Source organism: Aulostomus chinensis, chromosome 18, assembly GCF_037954235.1.
Source record: "Aulostomus chinensis isolate RoL2024-O1b breed Wild chromosome 18, RoL_Achi_v1.0, whole genome shotgun sequence".
In the NCBI taxonomy this organism is placed as follows: Eukaryota; Metazoa; Chordata; class Actinopteri; order Syngnathiformes; family Aulostomidae; genus Aulostomus; species Aulostomus chinensis.
In genome coordinates this window covers 6,188,102-6,215,028 of record NC_141337.1, presented here as the reverse complement: position 1 = coordinate 6,215,028, position 26,927 = coordinate 6,188,102, and the positions used below count along the sequence as shown (strand labels likewise).

The 26,927-nt window shown below is 40.8% G+C and overlaps 2 protein-coding genes across 3 annotated transcripts in view; one reads left to right on the top strand and one right to left on the bottom strand.

Annotated features, from left to right (window-relative positions):
• Positions 1-3,358: 3,358 nt before the first annotated feature.
• On the bottom strand, positions 3,359-20,425 carry usp31 (ubiquitin specific peptidase 31). The gene is made up of 16 exons (XM_086184860.1): positions 19,284-20,425; positions 18,002-18,136; positions 16,768-16,862; positions 16,587-16,679; positions 15,232-15,367; positions 14,883-15,030; positions 14,624-14,804; positions 14,433-14,544; positions 14,134-14,228; positions 13,299-13,376; positions 12,142-12,271; positions 11,631-11,750; positions 10,263-10,488; positions 10,023-10,181; positions 9,569-9,721; positions 3,359-8,265 (listed from the first exon to the last, which is right to left on the bottom strand). Exons 1-16 carry the CDS (start codon positions 19,806-19,808, stop codon positions 6,782-6,784), a joined length of 3,870 nt encoding a protein of 1,289 aa, XP_086040986.1. The 5' UTR covers positions 19,809-20,425; the 3' UTR covers positions 3,359-6,781.
• A 4,296-nt stretch (positions 20,426-24,721) lies between these two features.
• baiap3 (BAI1 associated protein 3) overlaps positions 24,722-26,927 on the top strand; it is a 44,804-nt gene continuing 42,598 nt past the window's right edge. For both annotated transcript variants that reach the window (XM_086184798.1, XM_086184797.1), the window contains exon 1: positions 24,722-24,924. The gene's annotated coding sequence lies outside the window, so the exon portion shown is untranslated. The remainder of the gene's footprint in view (positions 24,925-26,927) is intronic.

Sequence of the window (26,927 nt, the reverse complement as noted above, 5' to 3'; positions counted from 1 at the left end):
TGCTTCTGCAGTTATTTTGGTGAAAGTAAAGCAAAAGTAGTGTGATCTATAACTGAATATAATATCTTAAAGTAGCATCACTTTCAAGTGCAATTGAGTGGTAAAATGACATCATATTTTGCAAGTAATTTGCCGAGCACCGTCCATGTGCTGGAACGAGCTGACATCTCACACTGCAACATGCTTTATTCATCAAACGCATCCTCAGATAACCTGGAATAATGACTGTGGTTTTATTGTGCTGCGGCTAAATCTGCAAGCGTTCTCAAAGCAGAAAACAGTAGCAAACCAACACCTCCTATTAAATGGGCGTAAATGGAGGGTGACCAAAACACTCGGGCAAAGTCAAGTGAGCTGCTTTAAGACGATCGGAATCAGAGAAGTGGAGCAAGATGACGCTCCACCGTTCTGCCCTCTGAGAATTGTGGTCAGGATTTCTGGATGTATAATTACATTATTGACTGAAATGAAAAGCCTGGAGGGCGAGCGGGATGTATGGGAGGGAGACGCTCTATATTTTCTGTTGAATTCATGTATTACTTGCCTGAGTCGCTGTGATATCAATATCGAGAAAATTATTGATGGCTATATCAAACCATTGTGGGAAGTATTCAAGAATAGCTGCAAGAATACAAATGTGTCACAGAGGCCCATTTGGCTCCAGGTAAGAGCACATTAATTAATTCATCTGGCGCTGTTAAATGACAGTCGTGTGAATTTCATCTGTAAAGTACAATTAAAAAAAAAAACGGATTAAAGCTACTTTTTCAGATTTAATCAATTTAAACTCCCAATAATCAAACTGACTAAAATGAGAGTAGAACTTCGAGACATGTTGTCATCTGAAACGAGACTAAAATGAACAACAATGACTAAAATTTCCTCTTCTGTGTTGCATCAAATCAATCAAAGCTAAACCAGCCAGTTGAGGATGAAGAGACGTGTTCAGGCTCACGTTAAACAAATCGGGGTCAAATTTCCCTGATAGAAAGGAGGCTAAAATCTCAACATTTGTCATTAACAAAATAGGATTAAAATGATCTCTAACAGATGAGGCCAACATACTTAGACCCTTGGTCAACAAATGACTTAAAAGGATTTTTTTTTTTTTTTTAAACCGAACAAGGATGCTTGAATTTATAAATGTTTTATCTAAATTCATGTTAAATGGCTTAAAAAAAACCATGTTACTCCAATGTTTGTGCTTTTAAAATATTAATTCACTCAAATGAACAAGTCCATGTGCAAGCTGAGGATGTGATTTGTTGGAGTGAAGCTCCATCTAGTGGACGCCTCGAAAACAACCTCGCACCCACACAAAAGCTGCATTCTTGTTAGTCGCATATTAACCAAACACAACAGTTTTAATATTTTTAATCAGATTTTCCATTTTATACTTGCATGGGTAAACCAACATAGTATATACACATTTGTCCTTTGGCTGAAATTAAAAAAAAAAAAAAAAGTGCATACATGATAATTTAAAAAGGAAAAGAGAAATAAATTAACATTGAAGACTTTACATGAATGTCAACATTTAACATTCAGTAAAAAAATATAAAGACATAAAAGAAAAGCAGGACAGATAAATGTTGGAACATGAGCCCTAATGTAAAAAATAATTAAAAAGACAACGCAAATGTGAAAAATAACATGTACCTTACAGCCTTTACATCCCCACCAATTTACACAGTACACCAAAGTAAAACTAATACAGCATAATACAACAGCCCTGCGTCAATTCACGATCATGTTTTTATTGTTTATGATGGGTTTTTCATGTAATTTGTGGTGCAGGATTATGCAAACAGGTGTTAACAAAATATTAGAAACACCTCTCAGTATAATCCAGCAGCACCACAAATTACAAAGCCTCAAAAATGACATTATAATCCCAGTGAGGGAGGATTCATTCCAGAGCCGCTGCAGGAGGTGTACCGACTAAATTGGCCAGCGAGTGGAGGTGAAAAACCAAACCTCAGTGAATGCCACAAGCGGTAGTTTACAATTGCTTTTCTTCCAAACAGACATATGTACAAACACAAATGACCAGACATGTTATGCATTTTAGCATTGCAGTGTTGTTAAAAGTTCTCTTAAAAAACATTAAAATGAGATTCCTACTCCAGTTGGCTGGAAATGACATTCAATCACCTTGCAGCTCCTTTTGTTCCTCAATCATCCAGCAACACACGAGGGCTTCTGAAAACCATCGGTTTGATCCGGCTGAGGGGTTTGAGCCTTCACATCAGCACAAAACCGTGTTAGCTCAATTGAAGTCTTAATGAAGGGCACCACGTCACTCAATGCACTTGTATTGTTGTGGTACTACAGTAACTTTCAACACTTAAGGCTGCGGCTTAAATGTAAGATCCCATTATTTCAGTTTTAGTGGTCACTGCAACTCTCATACAAAGATTTGTTGCGCATGTTATCATTCATTAATGGGTTGCAACCTGAAAATGAAGACAAAATGATTCAATTCTCTTTTAAATACTGTCTAAATGTGTGTGTATGTATGTGTGTGTGTGTGTGTATATATATATATATATATATATATATATATATATATATATATATATATTTCAGTAATATCATTTTATACCCACTTTCACCAAAAGTCACACTGTTTTAAGCCTTGTTTGGGAATTACTGCTTCCTTGCTGATAAACTATTTGAATAAAAATAATAATACAAATCACATCATAATTCAAATGATTGATGTGGCTCTACAAAAGTATCAACTGAACATTTATATTTGAATATCTTATACTGTAATAAAAAACTATAAATGTATTACTTTTCTTTATTGCGGTTTACTGTATCTACTTGTGTTAAGTTGCCTTTTATGTTCATGGGGCTCTTAATGCAACTGATGCTCAAGTGACTGTATAGAAGCCTTTTTTTCACAACACATACATACATGATGCTACTCAGGAACACTGATCGCATCCGTCATGTTTTCTTTGCTGGTGTAAAACCATAAATCTTAAAACATCTCATGAAAAAAATAAAGTAGTAGTAGCCTACCAATGAAGTAGGAGCACCAAGATCAGCAGAATTCAAATAAAAAACAAAACATGGTAGGATTTCTTTGCAATCTACAGATGAAATATTCTGTAATTTACAATTTCTACATCCCGGAATGGTGTGCAAATTAAGCTACGGAATAGAAAAGACATGCTCTGCTTTACACCTTAGACAGCAGCAGACTCTTGCATAGTTAAATACATGCGTTAGCGTTTTCATGCAATACTGCATTCCTTAATAATTCTCAATTCTGTACATTGACGATACAAATTTTAAAAAACGGACAATAACAGCGGAGACGTTTAGAGGAACATCAACCATGTAGAGATTCTTTTTTTTTCTTCTTAAACTTTAGATCTTTTTTTTTCTTTTTTTTGTTTCCCTCCAGCGACCTTTCGTGTGATGAACGCCACGCATCCACGTCTCTGTTGAGCACTCGACTGTGGTCGGCCATGTTTCTACCGATTCTCTCTTTACCCTGATTGACGAACGTCAAACTATAAGATGATTATCAGATTATTGCTTGGCCGCTACAGTGTGAGTGAAGGCAAAAGTAAAATATCCCATTTTTGTTCTTCTGATTGAGACGATACTTAAATCTTATGACGGCTACATTGACTTTTTTTTTTTTTTTTAAGATTTGATAGAAAATTTGTAACGTTACATCGGGCTCTGAAAAAAATCCAATCTAAAAATAAACTTGCTGCGCCGTTGGCTGTCACGTCACGTTAGGGTGGGGTCAATGTCACCGGGGCTGTTAACATGACCGTTATTAAATTAACAGGTGAATGAAAATGATTGACCAGCAGTAAAACATCTAGTGCACAGCTTTCTGGTGTTAGTTCTGTACAGGAAAAGTTCTTAAATGATGACCCTACAACACAATGTCTGATCATGCTGTCTTATTTCTATATTGATCCTTGTTTACAATGCCACTGCAACAACAACAACAACAACAACAAAAATGTGATATGTAAAATGTTTCATCAACATTAACAGATTCATATGCAGTCAGCTGCTTGTCTAGTGAGTGGATTAAACGCCAAGCGCGTCCTGTTGTGGTCCAGCTCTAGCGCACACTAGCCGCGACACCTACGCACTTTTAAACACACAAGTAACGCAAGTGAAAGCTAAAATGACATGAACTCGTCCTGCTTTGTTCCAACGTGCGACACCGCAGGTTCCTGATAGATTCAGTTAGGTAGAAAAAGGAAGCAGCAACAGGAACAGCACCTCACTTGAACAGTGAGGAATGTTATTTTACTGTCTTTTGCAGTTTTAAGATAACCTATGTTTGCTTTGTGTAGTTCTTTTCCGCGTTTGTGTTACCGTAAACCGCCACCAGGCAGGAAAGCTTTCATCTTCCTCACACCTGACTGTTGCCTTACAGTTTTATGTCTGTCAGGAGGCTTTGGCTTTACTCCAATGGCACCAATTTAAATCCAGGCACATCCAGTCTGCCACTTTGTTTAAAGGCGAGTTAAATACCACACTAAAATCTTTAAATTTACTGGTATTTCCTTTTAAAAGCATCTGAGAACAGATGTAAACATGATAGATGCTACGCAGAGAAACTGCTGTGAAATACTGCCTACAGTTCATATATCTTTCACAAGTGGTGGCTGGAAAAAAAACAAAAACAAACCTTACTGTCACAACCACATTCATTCATCAAAAACTACCAAGGTGTGTATGAATACTGCGAATGTAATTGCTAGTGGAGTACTTGTAGACGAATGAAACAGATTGTTGAGAGCGAGGCCAGCAGGCGCCATGGCAGCTGCAGTCACAATATGTTGTATTTTACAAATATGCCATGTGGCGTAAGAGAGTTGAGAGAATTCAACCTGTAAGCTTCCACGCCGAGTCTAAAAATGGAAATCTGTTATTAACTTAATGGCTCCATATACGACAATTTCAGCCTAATGAATAGAAAAGAAAAGGCAAACGTATTATGTTCTGCGATGAGGTACCACAGATTATGACAAATGCTGCCAACAGGTCTCTAGGTCACTGACATGTGGTCACAGTTCTCGTGTACATTTACTCATTAGGAAATATCAGCGCCAGAGGAGAGCAGTGGCCTGTTACAGCACCAGGTGTAGTAAAGGAGTGAGTTCTTCAAATGACCCCTGAAACATGAGATGAATGTACCCTTTTACCATTTCAAGTCTAAGGCCTGTTGACTCTACTTTACGATATGTCTTGAACTCATCATGTACAGACAACATACTGAAAATTACATTATTACACTGTTAACTTAGTGAGCATATATATATATATATATATATTCATCTCTGTTGTGGGAAAAAGAAAACTACTTTATCTAATACAAAGTGCGAACAAGTCAACATTCCTACTCAGTGATGCATACAGTAGTAGACTACTATGTTGCCAAAGGCAAGTATTTGTTTCCATGAGAAGTACTGAAAGGCGCTTAAGATCATTTTCATTTTTCTCATGGAAAGTAAAGTATGAGTACACGCTATATATTTTCTGTACAGACACATCTACGATATTTATATACTTTGATTATTCTTTTAAAGGGTTTCATTCCAAAACACACCATTCTTTTTGAGAAAAAAGTCTCAATAAGCAATTTATAAAATACTTTCTATTGTAAAACTACTGGTATTTAAACAAAAATAAAGTTTTAAAATATCTGAAAATTTGTCTCAATTTGCCTACCAATTCTAAGTATTCCTCATTTTCAGTATTTTGTATTTTGGTTTGTTGGTTGTTGTTTTTTTTTGTTGTTGTTTTAATGGTCACATTTGACAATTTTTAAAATAAAACTCCCAATTTTTTTTTTCCTTTTGGCTCCAAATCGATGTGATGAGCGAGGAAGCGTGTGTGAGAAGCTTCGGTAGCATGTCGGGAATCGCTACGATCTGTTCAAATCAAATAGAAAAACTGCGATGAACACTTTGCTACAACTATTTCGGAATGAAACTCTTTTTGGTGTGCGTGTGTTTATGTTTTATGATTTGTCCAGAGACTAATTTTGATGTTAAGGTTCCATTATTTGCATATTTTTGAGTTTACAACTTGACCACCGTATTTATTTATTTTAATAGGTCAGCGTTTAATCGGTTTACTTTCACTCCAGGTTGAGAAAACAGCAACCAGGAGAATCTGAGAGGAAATGGGACTTTATAGAAGACCAATTCTAATATTTCTGCTGCGTAAGGAGAATGCACCACTGCGCTTCCTGCCAATTACGCTTTGCATATGTATTTGAAAAATCGTTTCAGCGACTGCATGTCACTCGCATAATTTGCAAGTAAACTACTCATCATGTTTGTCACAATGCAAAAGAAGGAAAGGTATTAGTTTCCTGAAGGGAATCCTGTCAGCAGTCACATTGGCCCCACTCGTGCCGGGCATGAAAAGCTAGTTTTGAATTATTCTGCTGTTCTCCCTTTTCTCTCATCTCTTCCTGTATCCTCAGAACTGCTGTTGATAACCATGCGTGCTGCATGGACAGGATGATAATAGCAGCACACCAGACCAACTGTTTGGCACCAAAAATATCCAAATGACATACAGCAGTTCGTTTTCTGTTTTGTTTTTATAAATCTATTTGAATACTGGCTGCCTAAACCTCAAAGGCACCATATGCATTAGATGCCAGTGAACAACCGTAACATCAAATAAAGTGTCCCTGTACAAATGCGTCTGGTGCTCACCGAAACTTAGGCACAAAGAAAATAGCTGCATTATGTAAGTTTAGTGTACTACTACGGGTGTATCATTGAGGCCTCGGTGTTGTACGTGCAGGGGATTGCATGCTTGATGACAGTTTTCGGGAGGATGTCATCCTTTCAAGAGGCTTTTTCCCATTTGTGGGAGATTTAAGACTTACTGCAGAAGTGGAAGACTTGGACTTGCCTAACAGAGTGCGACTGAGAGAGCTGGGGGGCTTGGAAGACTCCTTTGCCTCCGACTTTGTCACACCTCCTTGAGTTTCTGCATTTGTCTGTGAAGACACGGCGTCTCCTGTTTTTCCATCATCTCCATTGACCTCCTTGGCTTGTCCATTCTGCTTGCAGGTTCTCTCTGAGGCCTTTTTGAAAAGCAAGGAGCTTTTTCCTAAATCGGCCGACCGGCGGCTTTCCCTTTGTCGAAGGGCGCTCTTGAAGAAAGACAACCCTTTTTCTTCAGATTTGCTGTTGCGCTGCAGGTCTCTCGTGGACACGCTGGGCGAGCGCAGGCTTGTGACAGAGGAGCTGCTGCTGGAACTCCTCACAGATCTCCTCTCGAGGCGGGTGCTGTCTCCAGTCTTAGAAGGGGATGAGCGGGCTACAGAGCTCCCTCTGAGATTGTCCACCAGAGGGCTAGTGTGCATAGAATCTCTGCTGTAGCTCCTTTCAACCAGACGCTTCCGACCACTGGTGGAGTTCTTCTCTGCGATACTCGAATTCTTCTTTGCAGTTGGAGATGGAGAAGCGGAGGAATGAGGCGTGGAGCGGACACACGGCTTCTGCTGTGGTGTCACCTCTGGAGGCTGAGTCACCTCCTTTGTTTTGGAGGGAGTCCCGCTGGGTGTTGAGGTGCTTTTCTTGGAATTAACGCCCTTCTCCTTAGTATTGCTCGCCTTTTTGCCCTTCACAGGTGTGCTGGAAGACATCTCAGAAGATGAGGTCTTGTGGGTTGCGCACAAACGTTTTTTGGAGGTTTTCTCTTGCTCCACTTTGGAAGTCTTGGTGGAGCCGGTGTTGTCTGCCTTTGAGGCAAACCCCCCGATACTGCTCTTGCGTTTCTGTTCTTTGGAGGGGGTAGCTTGGGTGGGAAGAATGTTTTGGTCTATAGCTGTAATCTGGTTGTTGTTTTCAGTCGGTTCGTTTTTGTTGGTCTTCTTTTCCACTGGAGTGGGAGCCCTGCAGTACATCATGTCTTGGAACCTTTTGTTGTTGTCCTGGTCACTGAAGCTGCTCTCCATCATAGACAAGGGAGTCCTGCTGCCGAAGTAGCGTTCATGTCTGCTGTAGCTGCCAAAACAGGATGTGGAGACTTTGTCATCACAGGCCTCTCCTATCCTCTCCAGAGGAGGTGAACATCGAGAGTCGAGGGAGAAGCGAGAGGGCGAGTTGGACCTCATGTGCAGCTTCGCGGAGAGAGACCAAGACGGCTTGATCATGCTGTCGCTGAAGGCTAAGGGGCTGGCGATGGACGACCTGGAGGATAAGCTCTGACGCTGGATGCTCCTGACGAACGGGCGGACAGAGAATCCTCCTGAAAACACATTTTGGAAGCAGATTCATTTTGGAACAGAAACTCAGCTTGGCCTAAAGGTGCTGTGGAAAATGCTGTTTAAACACGCTGCTAAAAGCAAAAACATGCAGTTTTTCAGAAGAAAAGGTGCATAATGGGATATGCAGATTTTTAAATTCAAATGAGGATTAGTTTTTGTAGAGACCCTGATAATTAAATGATGCGCAGTATTAATTTGTCATAATTAACTTTTTTTTGGCCTCCAGTTTAGCATAGTTTATATCAAATACCTGGAGCTAAATGAGTAGCTTATTAAATTATGACTCTGGCGGAAATTAAAACCACCTCTTCAAACAGGATTATACTTATATTATGTGTATATTCACCCTTTTAATGAAAGGAAATTTTACCTGTAGGAAGAAAAGAATAGAGGGGCTATTTTCACACAACAATTCTATAGATTTTAATGATTTTTTTTCCCAGGTCACCAACAAACTAAACTGTTCATTCAAGTGCATCTGAATTTTGGGAGGGGAAGAATCTGTTCATCTCTAGAATCTACTAAGTAGTGCATAAGCAGTGAAAAAGAAGGAATATAGTAAAATACATAATAAAAAAAATATTCTGAAGTTCTAGTTTGGCTACCCACGCTGTTAAGAATTTTGCTGACTCTGCATTCTGTAGCGTTAGAGACAACCTACATTTATATTAACCACAAGCAGCAGCCCACGCTCACATCTGCCTCCATTTGGATTCACTCTGCATGTGAGGTTTTCCACAGCAAAGAGGTTCTGCCAAGCATGTTGTCTTGCTAATCTCAGTGAGATGTGACGCATTTAGCGTCATTTTCCATCCCATCCCCGCAGCACCGCTTTGATCTCAACAACAATGTAATGATAAATCCTTGAAATTGGCAGAACTGAGGAATTGTGGGAGACTTGGTGGTATCTTGCAATTCCAATAGAAATGTTATTATTGGAAAAGAGTGATAGTTTTGGTTCAAAGGTTCTTTTTTTTTTTTCTTTGGTTCAAAGGTTCTGATTGCTGGTAACATTTAAAGATGAATGTGATGAGGCCACAATGGCAGCGAAGCTGTCTCTTTAGAGCTATGAATGAAAGTCTGACGTGTGAATGTTGTGTTTGGAGTCCTTCATTTGGTCTAGTAGTCTCATTTGATGAGTGGATCTAATCTAGAGCTTTGACCGTCAAATTAAAATGAGTCAGAAGATTCGCTTCAACAGCAGAGGAGTTCATAATGAGATTTGCTGAGAGGCAGCATGGATTACATCAAAGGATCATAATAGGAATATGAGCATCATCTCACCATCATCTTCACTACGTTCTCCAGTAAACTCCACTGACTCAGCCAGCGATGCCAGAGAGGTGCGTCTGGATGAGGCTCCAGAGGCCAAGCTAGCAGGCCTACTACCTGGCAATCTGTTGATCCAGTGGTCACACAAGGATGAACTGGTGGAACCTGTAAATAAGACAAAAAAACAAAGCCATAAATGTATCTGTGTGGTTGGTCATTTCTGCAAAATCAGAGGCAACAACCAGATTAAATTCTGCTCTGATTAAAATAATCAAATGAGATGTTTGTAGGAGCTTTTCATGAATAATTCCAGCATTTTTTAAGTATCGTCGAACAAATGGCTTCAGATGCCACCGCTTTTCATCACGATGTTTGTTTCTTTCAAACAGTCAATCTGAATTCTTTCACACGCGGTAACGTGGTGTGGCTTTACGTCGAAGTATCAGGTAGAAATACATGAGCAGACCTGCAACAGAGCTGTTGGCCGACCAGGAAGGAATAGCAGTCCTCCGCTGGTAGAAGAGTATATAGGCCATCTGCTGACATACATCATCATCAGCTACCGGCGAAACCTCACTGTCATCGAAGCAGTACCACTGACCATCGATGGAGTTCTTACAGTAGGCTGGGAGCACAAAGCAAAGGGAGGAAAGGGTTAAATGGAACAGCCCGATTCATCAACGTCATCAAGCTACACTTATATTACCAGTGTAGTGGCCTCCGTGCATGTTCCCATGATGGTTGCACACAGCATACAGGTCATACAGGTAGTCATCGGGGTTTCTTCCAAGGCCATACGGTCGTCTCCATGGTGACCAATGCGAGGGTAAACTCCAGCTGCTCTGGCTTCTCTTAACCACATGAGGTGCCATGTCCATGCCCATGAGTGGGAACCTCACCATGTTCTGCATCTTTACCCTTCGGTCTCCCTCCTGAGAGACACACACGTTGAGATCCACACTGAAGGAACTTTGGTTTAGTGGTGTTTGATACATTTGACAGCCACTGGAGTTGTAATATGTTGGTTGGCATATGTACATTTTAGTAAAACACCTTTTTGATATGCTACAGTACTATGAGAGGTGAAAATATCACCGAATGGAAGGGGCATGTCAGGCTGTTAAGAGTTAAATCTGAAGTAGCACTGGTAATGTTTATTCCAGTCTCCAGTGTAGCAGTGGAGTGCTGGTTAGAATTAAACTGGCTGTGACGAGTTGTTTGTCTGAGGCAAAGACACAAAACCCAAGAAAAATAGCCTCCACTGCTTCTACTTCATGTGGCGTTGACATGAAAAGAGTTGGCGGACATTACATTCCACTTAAAATATGTAACGTGCAAACATGCTACATTTCATTATCAATAGAAAAATGAAAACCTGAGGTCATAATATCTTGTAATGGAATTGTAATAACAATGTCCATGTGAGTAAAGACACTTTTACTGCAATATTGTTGGTAATATGCAGGATTTAATAATGCTTCTGATAAAAGGTTCTAATACAGTGAAGCAAAATATATTTTTCTAGGGGAGTGAATCAAATGTACCTGTTTGAAAACCTTGAAAACCGGTTTTCATGTTTTTAAAAAATGTATTCCTTCCTATACATCTCATTTGCCATGGTCTTCCTGGTTTTATCAAAGTTGGATTCTGTTTTAAATGTGTCTTGTGGTCTGCTTTTACATTTTCGTATCCTTTTTGCTTTAGCCTGACTGCTTTACCTTGTATACTAGCTTGTGGGTCATCCGTAAATCGCAATGATTGTCCCAACTTTTACTAAAAGGTGCAGTGCGTACACATTTTTTTAAGGAAATTTTTGTTTACATTTCTTGCTTTAAATTCTGCTGCAAAGCAGAAAATGTCGGACCTAATACTACATGACGAGGAACACGGATTCCATCAGATTTGTAATGCATCTTTAAAGGCTCGATAAAAAACAGCACTGCAACTTGATTCCAAGCCTGAGCCATTCGAATTACATACTAACCAACAATAAATCCTACAAACATAAACTGTGAGTGAGGGACCTTAGGGCTGTCAGAGAGTTCTCTTCAGTGCTACACATGAGCTGAAATACCTGTCTGAACCTCTTGAGGTGCAGTATGAGCACATCCGGCAGCGTCCACAGGCTGAGCTTGATTCGGCCCTGCTGCAGCTGCTTGCAGTGGGGGCAGCGCCAGGCATCATCAGGGGCCAGCTGAAACACAGACAAACCAAGTAGCAGCAGCAGCAGCCGTCAAGGACGAGCTCCAACCACACTGCTTAGAAAATAGGCCTCACACAGAATGAGGCCCTGAGTTTTTCCTCTCCCCCTCCTCCCCCTCTGTTCTCTCCCAAAGCACTCACAGGCAAAGCAAACCACAATGTATGTGTTGGTCTTTGCTAGGCATTTCCAGTTTTTTCCAAACATAGCATTAAGAGTCAGATACGCAGTAAAAACCGCAGCGAGTGAAAGAATTTTTTTTAACATTAGCAGAAGAATAATAAGCCACTGGGGAGGAGACATATGTGAGGCTATACTTCAAAAAAGATTTATTTTCTAATTTGAAACCACTTACGTTTTGTGTGTGTGTGTGTGTGTGTGTTACCTGCTCTTCCTTTGTGTAGAGCTGAAAGCACTGAGCGAGAGTGCAGGCCTGTGGTTGATGATGATGTTCCCTGTGCAGATACACACTCTCGGCATCAGGAATGTATTCCTCCTCAGTGTGTCCAAACAGACTGTGCAAAAATAAAGCATAGTCATCCATTCATTCAGCAACAGTCATGGGAGAATCATCGGATCTGCCTTGAGATTTATTTGAGCAAGAATATGACTTGAATTGTTTAGACGGTGTGTGTTTGCTTTAGAGCGCTCACAACAGAGCTTGACAAAATTACACACAATCACAGGTTTGCAAGGTTTAAGCCATCCTTTAGGGAATTTCCAACTTGAAAAATTGATTCAAAAACAAAAATCTGTCATCAGTACATGAAATCTCATGCAAATGTGACTTTTACTCACCTACCAAAGGGGTGTGTGTGTGTCTCTCTCTCAACTTTCCAACGTAGTAATTTGTTCAAGTGAGGAATATGAGCTGACATGTCATGACTGCGTGGGCAGATCGACACTCTGTGGTTTACTTGGTTTAAACCCACAAGTTTTTCAAATTAAGTGTGTTGGCAGAACAAGCATGTTTTTCAAAAGCCAAGAGTGTGAAGGATAACAATCTAAAAAAATGGTGGGGGGCTGTTTTTTTTCTTTGAGTTTACATTAATATCAATGATACAGCTTCTGTTTTTTCTGACACATTCAGTTGCAAGATTCAGGCGTGTTTTACCACTAATATGTTCAATAGTGCTTCCGACATGATTGCTCGTGATGCAAAACCTGTTAGCCTGCCTGTAAAAGGCAATAAATTACAGTAAATTATGCACTGAATCCCATGTCTACCCAGCAGCCACTGTTATTATAAGTGGTTTAACCGGCTCGAGGATTTATTCAGGTGCCATTTGATGAATGCATGTCAAACTGCGGTCATGTTCAGACCTGGTGTCGACAAGCCATCAAGGGTGGTGTTCACAAGTGGACAGTTCAACCTACATCAGTCCACGCCTGGCAACAGGACACATCTCCACATGCATCTCAAGTGACCCACAAGAGATCAGACCTCCCCCCGTCAAACCAATTTCCCCAGCAAGGGCTTGACGTGATTCTGCGCCGAGTGAGGACCAAAAACAAAAGAAAATATGAGTCTATTTCACTCACTAGTCCTTGGTCTCTTTGTCCCACTCGACCACAATCTTCACATGTGGTGGTCCCCCCTGTCCACAGGACTTATATGCTCTGTATTTGAAAAAGAAAAAGCACACAAACAAGTTCAGATTGTTAATTTCAAATGATGAAACCTCACCAGTTATTAAGAGCAAGTGTGATGTCTCGGAATTTGACCAAAAAGCTAAGACGCAGCTCTGCTGGAGGAGCTTCCGTCCAGGTTATAGAACTCTGAATAACAATAACATGCATTCAGACAAAGTAGTTACATGAATGTCTTCTCCTGTGACCTGCTGATTCATCACAGCCATGTTGAGAGGACAAAAGGTCTTGACTTTCAAGCAGCATCAGAGACCAACATTGGCCTGAACTGTTTCATTAATCAAACAGTAAACTTGTCAAACTGACACTTTGGTATACAGTCCTGATCATGTTGGGGCATGTCACCTAACCAGGCCTATCAGAGGAGCTGACAGAAATGTGCCTCTCTTTATCTTTCATCTTGCACTTCAGTAAGCTTCACTTTCACCTTTCACCCACATTAGTACTGAAAGAGTGGCAACAAACCCTTGGCTAGGATAGAAATTAGCTGTGCTGAAAAGTGGGTTTGCTAAAATTGCTCTTAAATCTACTACAAAATACCTGACACAACTTTTAATCCTTCTAAGTAAAGACGACATTCATTTCTCTTCATCCCCTTGAGCATTCATCTCGTACACTCATTCATTCGTCCCTGGCTTCCTCTCTTGGTCTTCAGTCAACTGTCTAATTAAAGCAAAACGATTAGTCACTCAAAAGTTTGATATGAACACAAAGTGGCAGAGCCGACCTCTCCACAGTTGGATGACACAGTGGTCGCTCATCTTGAGGAAGGAGGTAGGTGATACCAACAACGCCAACCACCCGAAGACTGAAGGGTCCCACCTGCACACAGACAGAGGAAGATGACCCCACTACAATCAATCCTTCCATGGGATTAGAATAACCATCGAACTATCAAAGCAGAATCTGATTTATGACAGGATTAATGGTCCTGCTGTAATAGCCCAGCCCTCTTACTTTGACAGTTATTCATGAATATATCCAATAATGCATTTCATCTATAATGAAGACGGTTCCTCTTCCTACCTGAATGTAAACCCCCGGCCTTAAAAGGTGACGCATTTTTTCCAGGATCTCTTTCTGTAGAGCGTCCCAGGTCACAGTGCGCTCCATGTACAACACAAAAGGGAGGCCAAACCTAAAGCAAATATCAGGTTATCACCAGTCCGATAAGATTTGAACCACACAACACACGATATTTGCAGTGGTCGTGGTACCTCTTTCCTTGGTGGCCTGTACAGGCTCTGTTACACACCAAAAGGATCACTTTCTCTGGGCCCAGGTTTTTGTTGGGTGATGCAGTAACAGGAGTCATGGCCCCCTGCATGAAGGATGGAGTCCTGCTGATTTCTGTCCCGTACTTCAAGTTGTTATGATTTAGGTTTGCCAAAAGACTTCCTGTGAAAGATAAAGAGTCTTGTTAGTTTCCTTTGTCTTGATCTTTCAGTACATACAAATATAAAGGCATGAGCGTACCTCTTTTTGTGCGTATGTTTTCGAGTTTAAACGTCTCTGGCGTCTCAAAGGCAAAGATGGAATCACTCTCTTGGATGATGTCAAGATCATCATCATCGTCACAAAATGAGCGGTGAAAACCGTCATAGTACATTTCAGTCAGAACAAACTAGAACATGGAAAAGAAAAAAAAAGCTTTTAAAAAAATAACCAGTAAACTGTTTGCTGCTATTTTTCATCCCACTCAGGTGTCCCAACCTTGAGGGGGAAGGTGTGACTCTCCGACTGCTTCTGACTGAGCTAATATCATGTGACTGTAACCTAGTCTCACTGTGGCAGACCCTGAGCTGGTAGGGAACAAGAATAGCACCTGGTCCATTGGGATCTTGGTCTCACGTGACACAGCATCTCTGAGGCGATAGACGGTGCTGTTGAGGGGCACGGCAACTCCAATCCTCATACAGTGAGAGTACTTCCCTTGGTAGACCACTGTGACATAGAGGGGCCTGGCAAAAAAGAATAAATAAACACAAGACATAACTAGAATTACAGCCCCGCGGTTTGTAAGCCTCCGCAAGCCAGTCCAGCTGCAGTGGACGTCCATGTTTATCCAGACTCATAATATACAGCGAGCAGTGCAGACAGTGAGGGAATCTCTCTTGGTGAGCTGGAATGTTGTCTTCTCTTTAAATTGTACTGCTGCAGCGTAGCACAAAGGACTGATCGACAGCTTCGTCACGTGCAGCAACGTTGATCACTGGAAGCTGAACATCACTAAGACCAACACACTTGAGGTGGACGACCACAGAAATGGGAGGCTTCCTCTCTCAGTTGTTGTTCAGAAAGAGGAAATGAAATGGGATTATTTCTACAAGTCCAAATTAAATAAAAAAATAAACTGGACTGCAGTGTTTCTCCTTAAGAGCCTTAGATTCTCCGGGAAGTCCTGCAGATCTGCTACTCGTCTGTCGTACAGTCCAGACTGGGCATGCACATGTGCAGAGCAGATAAAAGTGGATTCAATATTTGAGAGAAATGTTGTCAATTTTAGCATGCGACCTCTCAAGTTTTTTGCCCAAAACATGTTTTCTGGTGTCACAGAGAGCTTGGAAAACAAAATCTAATCAGTGCATTGGCGAGTCCAAATGAGCACTGGTACCAAATGTCAAGGAATTCCTTCGAGGTGTTTGAGAGATTACTTGGAGAAAAAAAAGGAGATGGACAGACAACCCGAAAACATAATTCCTCTGACCACAGTTCTCAGTGGTGTAGAGACAAAATGAGTTTTATTCTTCTGTAAAAAGAATTCTGTTATTTATCATTTATTAATCTGTAACCACAACAATAAGACTGAGTGACTATTTTTATATTTCATTTATTGACTCCCTCGTTTTTGCATGGACTGCAGAACCCAACTAGAACGAACACACCCCTCCTCACATGCACTCCTGCACTCTCAACTGCCAAGTTACATCCTGTCCACTGAAAACACACATTATTTGCTTCAGGAGCTTTACACACACGCACATGCACACACACAAACACACATTGTCCTTGAAGGCAGACACCTCTGTGAAGAAGTAATACAAAGAGTGCTTGATTAAATCATTGGAACAAATATGTTTTTGTTCAGATACCTGATTTAAGCATCCGAGATTACTGAGTAAAGCTTGTAAACCAGTTGTACTAAGACAGTGACATGCAAGATCCTGTTACACAACTCACCGTGTGTGTGGTAACGGGATGGGTAAGGAGATGCAGAGGAAGGGATCAAACGTATTGCTCTGTTTTTGGCAATGTGGGCAGGTAAGAGAAGACCTGATGGGGGAGGAAAAATACACTGAATATAGCAGAGAGATACTACGAAGATACAAGCAGAGGACAGAGTATCTCCTGCTAGACATACCTGTACTGGGCCTGAAACAGTTCCTGTACAAACGAGCCAGCGGAGAGGGGAGGAGACGGCCCCTCTGTGCTTTGGTCGTCTTCTTCAATAGGTGGCTGAGCGATCAAACAGGTTTTACAGGTCAGAGACGTAAATAATACGAGTCTATCAGGATTCATCAGTTACGGTGAAAGTCATGAGGGCGACTTATCGTGTTCTCGTTGACCGGTTCAAGAAAATCAAAGTGAAATCCAACTGCTACCTCTCTGACGCAGTGCCATAAAATGTAAAAAAAAAGAAAAAGAAAAAAGGAAGGAAGAATTCCTCCAAATTGTTTGGAGAAGAACAAACAATTTGGGGGGAAAAATCCCCTTCACAATTTGTTTATATTATGTGATTTTGATTGCCATTTCCTGTATGAACCAAAGAGCTGTATTCCAAGCACTCTTAAATAGAAATACCGGTGCTCCACCCAAGAGTAACCTTGAGACAGTCGGTCATGCTTTTATCACTGCAACTCTTTGTATACACGTTTAAATCAGCAAAGATTACCGGGACACGAATTACAACTTACAAAATGCAGCTGCCAGACTCCTCACCAAAATATCAAAAAAGAGACCGCATAACCCCGATTTTAGCATCGTTACATTGGCTCCCAGTTAAATTTAGAATACATTTCAAGATTATTCATCATTTTTAAAGCTCTCCCTGGAGTTGCTCCAAGTTACGTTTGTGACCTCCTAACACCGTATGATCCCGGTCACAACCCAAGGTCCTGAGCCGGGGCTCAGTTCAGGCTGAGGACCAAGGGTAACCAGCATTTCTCAGTGCTGGCTCCCTCTCTCTTTTTTTTAAATCAGGAAGTAGCTTGAGCTCCAGGAGCTCTTTTTCGAGCAACACCTGACATAAAACAATTACACACAAGCATAAATCAAAAGGAACAACCTCAGACTGGCAAGCTCCCTATCTGCCTTTACATCTGTTCAAAACACACTTTTATAAACATTGATTTACTTGATGTGTTCTGAATCTTCCACTGCCTTTTAAATATCCTCTGCATCACTTTGTCTCTTTTACGTTTTATTTTTCGACCCTTTATATCCTGTTTTTACTTATGTTCTGTTTTTATCTCTTTGCCTTTTAACCTTGTAAAGCCCTTTGTAACACTGTTTTTCAAAAAAGTGCTCTATGAATCAAGTTATTTTTATTAATGCTACAATAACATCAGCAGCACCAGCAGATGCCCTGCATGTACCTTTATAGCCGGCCTGCTGTGGGGGTTGACTGTGTTGAGGTCCTCGTGTACTCGGTCCAGCAGCCACAGCAGAAACTCTTGAGCATCATGCTGGGCGTTCCCTTTAAACTGAGTGGCATTTTTTGATACAGCATTCTGACAAAGAGAGGAACAAAGACAAAAAAAGGTTACAAAGTGCCTGCTAAAGTCAAACAGCTAATACTCTGACCTTATATTTGAGGGCCAATAACTACAGACTTTAAGTAGAGCCGAGCAATTAACCGAAAATGTATGAAAACCAACATCTAAAACCTCTTTATCTGTAAATTCAACATATACTTTCCCAATGTTTGCAATCATTAACAACTTTCTGTGTAAGTAAAGTCTTTTTGTTTGCAATCTGTGTAAGAAATGTTTTATTTTCCAAGGAAAGTTGCTGTTCACTTAAAAGAAAAAGTGAAATTGTTCAAGTTTCATTACATTAATGTGCACTTTGAATTCAATCAGGGACACATAGTAAAGGCCTACCACCAGTCTTGTGTTAAATATACTATTATCCATCAGATGGCTAATATTTTGGTCAAATGTCTTCCTGATGAGAAAAACAATACAAAGATCAATTCACTATTACGTGCTTTTCCAAGTGTTTTGGAAAATAATTCCTTACAACCGTTTTTCCAGGCATGCAAAAAAATGTGGAAATATAAATTAGTTCATACAGATGATAAAGCTATGAAACATCTTAGAAAAATTAGTTGTAAAATATCAGTACATCAAACTATGCAAAAATATCCTATAGCATGGATCCCTAATATAAGCAGTCATAAATAATAAATGTGTACATTTCCTTAAATCTTATTTCACTTCAATCCATTTGAAAATAGATGTGCATGACAGTGCAGGCCGAGTTAGAGATCTTACAAAACTTATCATCCGTTTGTTATAAATGATTAGTACACTGATTTGAAGTTACATCACCCAGCAAGGACCACAAGCAGCATTTGCGTCAGTGAGAGCTCATATTTTCTATGTATTGACAACACCGCAGTTGACAGATGACAAGATAAGCAGTAACACAACTCAAAAGCACTTTAAGGAGTCTAAAATAAGAAACCACAACATACCAAACATGTTCAACATCTACTGTGACATCCGCTAGATGATGAGATTACCACAGTTCAAACAAAGTGGCCCAAACAGGAAAAACAATACAGTTTCTTTAAGATCTACTGAAAGAGTCTATTCCCTGATAAACAACCACAGTGTTAGTCCCCCTGTTAGCCATCTTTCATTCCACTCTTACCTTGAAGTCTCTGCTATGCTGGGGGGTGTACTCAAAGGTCCATAAAGCCCGGACAAGCCCCGACAGTTGCTCTGTAACTTCCCCCTTGGCCAGGGGACCCTTCTTCTGCAGATGTACGCCATTTGTTTTGGGCTTGTCCTCATCCTGCTCCTCGTCTTTATAGTGCTCCAAAACCAGGTACTCAGCAAAGAGTTCAGTGTTACTGAGGCACTGCAGGATGGCATTCATGAAACAGGTATTCCCGTGGTTTTTAAGACCAGACACTCCAGGAACTCTCTCCCCGGAGAAGAAACCTCCGAGATCCGCATCATCCATGGGCACATCCTTATTTCCAGATTTAAATGTAGAAAACCCTCCATCGTCTTTATCATCCTCGGTTTGCACTTCGGATCCAAAGTGGGACAAAGCTGTCAGTGTCCTCAGGACCTTGCTCATGAAAGAGCCCACAGAGCGAACCGAGCCTCGCCTGAACAGCTTCTTGCTGAAGCTCGACTTCTTGTCCTTAGTTGCCGCTTTGCAAGACATGATGTCCCGGTCACAGGCGTCCAGCTCAGACAGACGTGAGTGTCGGATCGAGAGACATCTCAGGGGTTTGCTATCTGCTGCTCCATCTCAAAACATGTACTTGAACAGCAACTTGTGCTGCTGGCAGCGGTAGGTGCGTTGGCTAACCCTTAGCTACTGATAACATTGTAACGGAGGTGGCTCGAACACCACGGTTAGAGATGTTAGATTTAAATTGTCAAATTCCGTTAGCATATTGTTCACATACCTCGCAGCGCACAGCCTGACCTCGAACTGAGTAATGCCAGTTGTGAGTGTGAGCCACTCGTTCCAGGGTCACGTCGTTTTATGGTTTACTGCCCCGCAGCAATGAATCAACTTTGGTTTCGCTGCTCCTGAAAACAGCCGTGTTAGCTGATTTAGCAAACGCTAGCTACAATAACAAGAGCCACAGAAACGGCGCCAGTCCTGTTCAGTCGAGATGGCCAGCTCCGACAGAAAGCGATAGTCCGCCATGGTATGCGGGTAACGGCATCCAAAGTAGAGAGTATGTGAAAAATTTGGTTAACCTCACATTTCTTACATATTTGGAGGCGCACTCAGGCTAGGATACCAAACAGCAGAATCGTCCTACTACTTATTCTTCTTGTTGTTTGTGTTGGCAAGTAGAGAGCCAGTTTACAGATGCATTACTGCCACCTGCCGGACTGGGGTTATAGTTGCAGTCACTGTCGGATAAAGTTCAAGCCTGGTTAACTTGTCATAATCGTGCGGGCAAGCGTTTGTCTAACTCCTTTAATCATTGCCTCTTCTGAGGAACTGTGTCTGAAACAGACATGAGCAACATGCATCCATGATTTAATACAGCATCTATTTTGAAATAAGGATATCTGATTGACCCTGGTTCAGCGTTGAAACCACTGCGCCTTCTACTGAGGATAACGGTTACTTTTAGAGAAATAAAAGATTTAAATGAGGCGACAGAAAATTGATCAAGTCCTTGACCTGTCAGTTCTGTCTGAAGGGAGGAAAACGAGCCTGCAAACATGATGAGAAAGTGAATTTGAATGAGAAGTTTTATTGAAGTTGCCTAAAGAAAAAAAAAATAATGTATGCTGGTTTCACGTAATTTATTAATAATTGAAAAGTTGCCTCAACTGAAAAGAATCTGAAAGAAGCTACTTCTACAAAGCTAATCCTGCAGGTAATTTTTGTGTTAGCAAATACTGACAACAGCGTTTCCTTGGACAAAAAAAAGCATCTGCCAAATGAAACTGTAGATTGCAAAAATTTAAAGTACAACCCTTCTGATTTGGTGCTACCATGAACAAGGGCAGACATGCATTTGCATGTTCGACCGAATGCGCCAGCTGGTCATACTGGGCGCTACTGAGACCGAACAAATTAAGTCTTCTTTCACACAATGTGACAAAGCAAATACACTGAAAAGTTTTATTTGATGCGGTGAAACGGTTCTTGAGTTACGGCAAAAATCTATAATCAAATATGGCTGCCACAGGAAGTTAGGGATATGAACCAAAACAAACAAGGGTCAAAAAAAGATTCTTTAGTTCCAGAGCACTCACCAGTGAGCAGTGAGTGGCAGCGTCAGGGACATAAACATGCCTCAGTGGATACAATTACAGTATGAGGAACAACAAAATAGCATTTTTAGAATTAAACTGAGGGACTATTTTCTGCATTCAGTTTAAATCAACCAATAAATGAATCAAATTAAATGATCCAAATATTATTAATGAAATCATCAAAGATACAAGAGGTGCACATACATTTCAGTACTTTTTGTCTTATGACTGAATCCTTTTCTTTTTTTATTCAGCAGAGAATGCAAGCAGCAGTATCCAGCTGTGGAAGTTCACGAATGACGTGTCCATGGTAACAAGGCAAAGGTTCACGCGTATCTTATCACTCGACACAAGAAAAACCTGCTTCGGTTTCCTGGGATTCTACGATTACGTCAAAGCACATCCTAATTAAGACGGAAGTCTTTCTTGTTCCAGAGGAGGCTTCTGATGGCTCCCTCTCGCCTCTGCCTGTGATTTCACCTGTCATTCACAGCTCAGGAGGCCCTTCCAATCAGCCGCCAGAGAGAAGGTCCTCTCTTTGCATGCGTCAGTTGGAAAACGACAAACATCTCAAGCCCTTAACATGCAATTATCCAATCATGATCTATCAGAGAATCAAGTATTCTTTCATCGGCTTTGAGGTGTCAAACAGATGAAGGATTATGTTGAATGCATCCATTATCTTCCTGAATATGTGTTTGCGCCACGTTCGCGCCGCATTGTTTTGGCTGTTAAATCTATTTGTCATCTCATATTCACAGCAGATTGAGGCGGTGTTTTTGCAAAGCAAATCAAATTTAATTTCATGTTACCTTGGCGCTTCACCAAATGTCACTGTTCGTAATTGATTAAAAGTGTCCCACGCTGTAAAATGGATATTTCGGCATCGCCTCTCCTGTAGATTATTGCAAGTAAACAGTGATAAGGAAGCGTGCCTAAACGTGGGAAGCTGATAAGCTTTGACTTTGTTGGTGCTGATGAGGGGTTCCTCTCTCAAATTATCAGTCCTCCTCCATGAGCTGGAGCCCGCCTCTACAGCCTGATCTCCTATAGGAGGCGTATGTGAAATCATTTTTACGCTTAACAAGAGGCACCTCTCCCCTGCAAGCGTCTAATTAATGTTCCTGTGCCTATTTAAAGCATTTCTGCACACGCTCTTCCACTCGTGCGTCCTCGTGTGCAAATAGCCAAGTGAGAAAATGCCTGATGTGTCCAATAATAACACAATGTGCCGTTTAACATCTGCTCCACATTATTAGTGCGCACGCTAAAATTAGTGTGACATTCAGTGGATAAAACGTGTCGATTCAACACAGGGAACATAAACAAAATGAATATACATTATAATGTTCAATGTTCTGTTATTCAAAAGGAATTTGTGATTAGTTGAATTTCGGAACCATTTATCTTGTTGCGGTTACTGTAGCTTAAAGTTAAGAGGTGAGATTACACGTCAAGTTTAGTGTCACAGTAGATATTTGAGTATCATTTCTCTTGTGAGTGTCTTGAGCTCGCATAGAGGTTTTCTGTTTCCCTTCCTGCGTCGCTTCTCTGCGACTCCCGAACGCAGAAAGGTCCAGCCACGTCATTTAGCTGGAAGCTAATGGTGAATGATGGCTAGTAACAAAAACACGCGCCCCACAAACTCTCTGTATAGTCTCTCAATTGCACCCCCACAGCCGTATTCAGTGAGTGAAGAAAGACTCTTGTGAAATAGAATCGGCCCAAACGTTTGTTTTAAATGATGTAGAAGTTGCGTAATGTCAGTTACGACTATTCAGACTGAGTTCACGTGGCACAAAATCAGATATTTGATTTGGGGGCTACAAACCAAAGTGGACCAAATTAGATAAGATCAGATTCCAAGTGATTTCATCCCATTTTTAAGGAAACAACTGATCTGAGTCAGAAGAGAGAAAACAAAAATGAGATTTTGGAGACTTTTTCTTGCAGCGTGAACGCAGTGCAGCACAGTGCTTTGGTCTGGTTGTTACCTCATGAAACACAGTGAAAGCACTGGATGAGCAAAGAGGACAGAAGTAAAAGTACGTGAATCCCACTGTGACTGACAAACCTGCTCCTCGCTCAGCGGATTTTTTTTTTTTTTTTTAATTTCTCAGCGACATCCCTCAGCAACAGTCAAATGATGCCTTCAAGGACACTCTGTGAATCCTACATTTTGATGTCATTCAAGCTTATTTTTGGGTGTTGTTTGTTTGTTTGTTTGTTTCAAGAAATCATCTTGACTGTATTAAACTTTCTTGCTATGGAAGCAGGACTGTATTCATTGTTGATTTACACAAATTAACTGAAATTAAGTAAAAGTTAAGACTCTGAAGTCCAACTTATGTACATTTACGAACAGAAGAGATGGCTATCATCTCATCTAGAACATGTTAGGAAGCATACAAGACAACTTTGAACAATAAATATCAATTATTATGTGATACCAGTTTGCATTTGACAGCAGTTTTTCTCTGTGTTTTGACAAACTGTACAAGACTGAAAGTGCAAGCCATTGTCTTTCCACACAAACCACTTCTGACACCATATGGTGCTGACATTTACTAGCTGCCGTGGGTGTTAGCTTTCGTGCTAGCACGCCAGACATCTGTGCTTGAGGTCGTGCGTCTGATGATTGAAAATGAGGACTGAGTTCAAACTTGCTGATTCCTGGAAGAAGTTAAATACTGAGTCTAAGGTTTGAGGGTTCAGGGTTATGATTGGATGATTTTGATGTTTTGTGATGTCACACTACTCATGGCCCCGCCCTGAAACGGCACCGGTGGCAAAGAAATGAACTTTCATTAAAGTTACTGTTTTAATGTTGGTGGCCACAACTGACTAACAAAGAATGCAACACGGCACAACGTAAAAGCAACTAGTGAAATGTTTTGTTGTTGTTTATAAAGTTTGCGAATCTGACACATTTCTCTGATATAGATATTTGATTAGGATGTAATGGAATAACTTACTTGAATAAATCGGCTCATGTTTCATAAAACCACCCTAAAAAAAAAAAAGTTGTCACAGCAGGTAAGACATTGAAGTTTGTGAAGTTGGTCGTTGACTCTTAAAATAGAAATTGTAAATTGTTTTTGATTTATTAAGACAACTGAAAAAGTATTGCAAATGCCCTTGTCTCTTACTTACTTAATTAAAAAAAAAAATACTGTTCCGATCATCAGTGGTAAGCACAGCTAAGACACCGAAAGACGTCACAGCTAACATATTTTCCAAGTAAATTCCATGAATTCCTATGTAATTTTAAATTTCCGACTATATTCGAGGTCATTGAAGTACCGTCGCACTTCCTTTGGCCATATTTGGATGCACATCGGCGAAACGTGAGCTTGGCAAAGCATTTTCGAAGGACTAAAATGAGCTTTTGCTTGTCGCGTTTCGTAAGAAAAAACATCCGAACGTTGTTTTCAGACAAGTTGAGCACGTCACGCTGAGAGAAGCGAGCGGAGTCCTGCTGCACTGACCGGAACTCTGACACACGCAGCAACAAAACATTTCACACCGGAAAACTGTCTGGAGATAGACAGGTAAGCTGCATGTTTCATCCTTTAACTGCATGAAGAAATACCTCCAGATTCATTCCCACACAGCCGGAAACCTCACATGTGTGACTTGTGTTGTCATCATTAGGGAGATGGCTTAATTGGCACCTGTTGATCCCAAATCAATTGAGTCAGAATCAAATTCAATTGAGATTTAGAATGATAAAGGCTAAAGTTCCCTCTCACAACGCTGCATGCTTCTTGTACATATTTCTGACTGGCAGGAGAAAGAAAGCCTCTGAGGATTTTGCAACTCGTGATTCAGACTTGAATTTGAGGAGGAATCGATGCTGTTGCTTTTATCCCTCAATGGTTAAAAGTTCCTGAATTTTAATGTTATTGCCTCTTGGAAAAGTTGCTGTGCAATCAGGTGAAATGTTACATGACGATACCTCGATTCATCTTCTAAATGTCTGACAGGGGGGCAAGGTTGCGTGCTATTTGAGCTTCTGAATGTTTTATGGAAACCCCTTTCCTTTTTTCTTTTATTTCCCTCTCTTTTAGCTTTTAACCAGAAAGTGTACACACCTATCAACTCTCCAAAATACATGCAGGTGGAGAAAAAAAAAAAAGAAGAAAAGAAAGAAGCCTCACAAATATAAAGAATAAAAGTTGCCATTGGAGGTTTGATTCGTGTCAATGAAGCGGAAAAATAGTGAGAGGTGCTTTGTTTCCATGCTGGAGGTGGAGTTGTTGTTCTTCTGTAGAAAAAGAAGTTGGATTTCCTGTGAATATTTTGTTGTGAAGCTGTTAAGCAGCTAACGCTTCCTGAGCTCCATAAATCAATATAAAGCTTTCCAGATGCCTACAGAGTGAGATCAGACACATCTTAGATAATGAGCCAGTCTATCGGAGCTAATTAGAAGTACAGCTAATTAAAAGGGTATGAAAAAAAAAAAGGATTATTTTACATCATCATCCACTGCATTAATTTGTCTAATGGAAGGACTAAGAATAGGAAAGACACGAGATGAATGTCTTCACAAATGAGCTTTGCTAGTTTTTTTTTTTACACATTTTAAGTGAACTGACTCTGTCCTGGGTTTTTGGTTTGGTTTTTGTTGTTGTTTTTGTTCTCCAGAAGAAACTGCCTGGTGCAGGTCATTACTCCACTTTAAACTGATGACCAAAGTCAGTTAATCATTAATTAATCATTGGCCCTTTTGATTATACAGGAGACTGGTGGTAATTGCTCATTGGAAACAGGACAGAAGCCAGCAGCTCCCCCTGTGTTTTTATTCATTGCGTTCAAAGAGACGTCATAAAAAGCTGTACAAATATAGTGTGCTGCTCTATTCGGAAGTGCGCCATTAATTATCGTGTGTGTGTGTGTGTGTGTGTGTGTGCGCCTGTGCAGTTGTGTGACTTCAGGGCTAATTGTTTTGTAGATGCAGATTGATGCTCAACCATGGAGGTGGCATAAAAGGCTCAGCTATTTTTTGACAAAAGTGTTTCTGTACCAAGGGGGGCTTGGGTGGTGTGTGTGTGTGTGTGGGGGGGGGGGGGGGCACAAAGTATCTATTATCTGCGGTATAAAAAGCGAGGGTCTGTTCCTTTTGTTTGACATTTGTGCACGTCTGCCGGTGTCTTCTGCAGCTCGGCTGTGTGGTGCAGACGCCGTCTCGCCGACCGTCAATTCCTGGGATTCTCTCTGGCAGTCATTCCCCAGCCAAAGTGCCTGTCATGTGCCTTGACAACACAGACTCTTGGAGCTTTTGGGAATAGGCTGATTTCTGGATCTTTCTTCAGGCTAGAGCCTTGTGGGTTATCGATTATTTGTTATCTACACTTAACCACATCTAGTCCAGTGAAGCGTGTTCAAGAGGGGGTTTTCTTTTTTTTCCTTTTTTTTTTTTGCTTTATCTGGTAGTCATAGACGTGCTTTTTTTTTTTGGTAAAGCCTGCAACACTAATCTGGGTGGTTATGATGATGTGTATTCCCTCAGGCTGATGTGGTTATCTGAGGAATGGGGAGGTCAAAGTGTGTT

Bases quoted from the DNA above. Each gene is read 5' to 3' on its own strand.
- usp31 (XM_086184860.1), bottom strand. From the start codon at position 19,808: ATGTCTTGCAAAGCGGCAACTAAGGACAAGAAGTCGAGCTTCAGCAAG. The intron at 14,805-14,882 runs GTACGCTCATGC...TATCTTTCACAG, and splicing joins AAACATACGCACAAAAAGAG to GAAGTCTTTTGGCAAACCTA. The intron at 14,229-14,432 runs GTAGGAAGAGGA...GTCTGTGTGCAG, and splicing joins GGCCGGGGGTTTACATTCAG to GTGGGACCCTTCAGTCTTCG.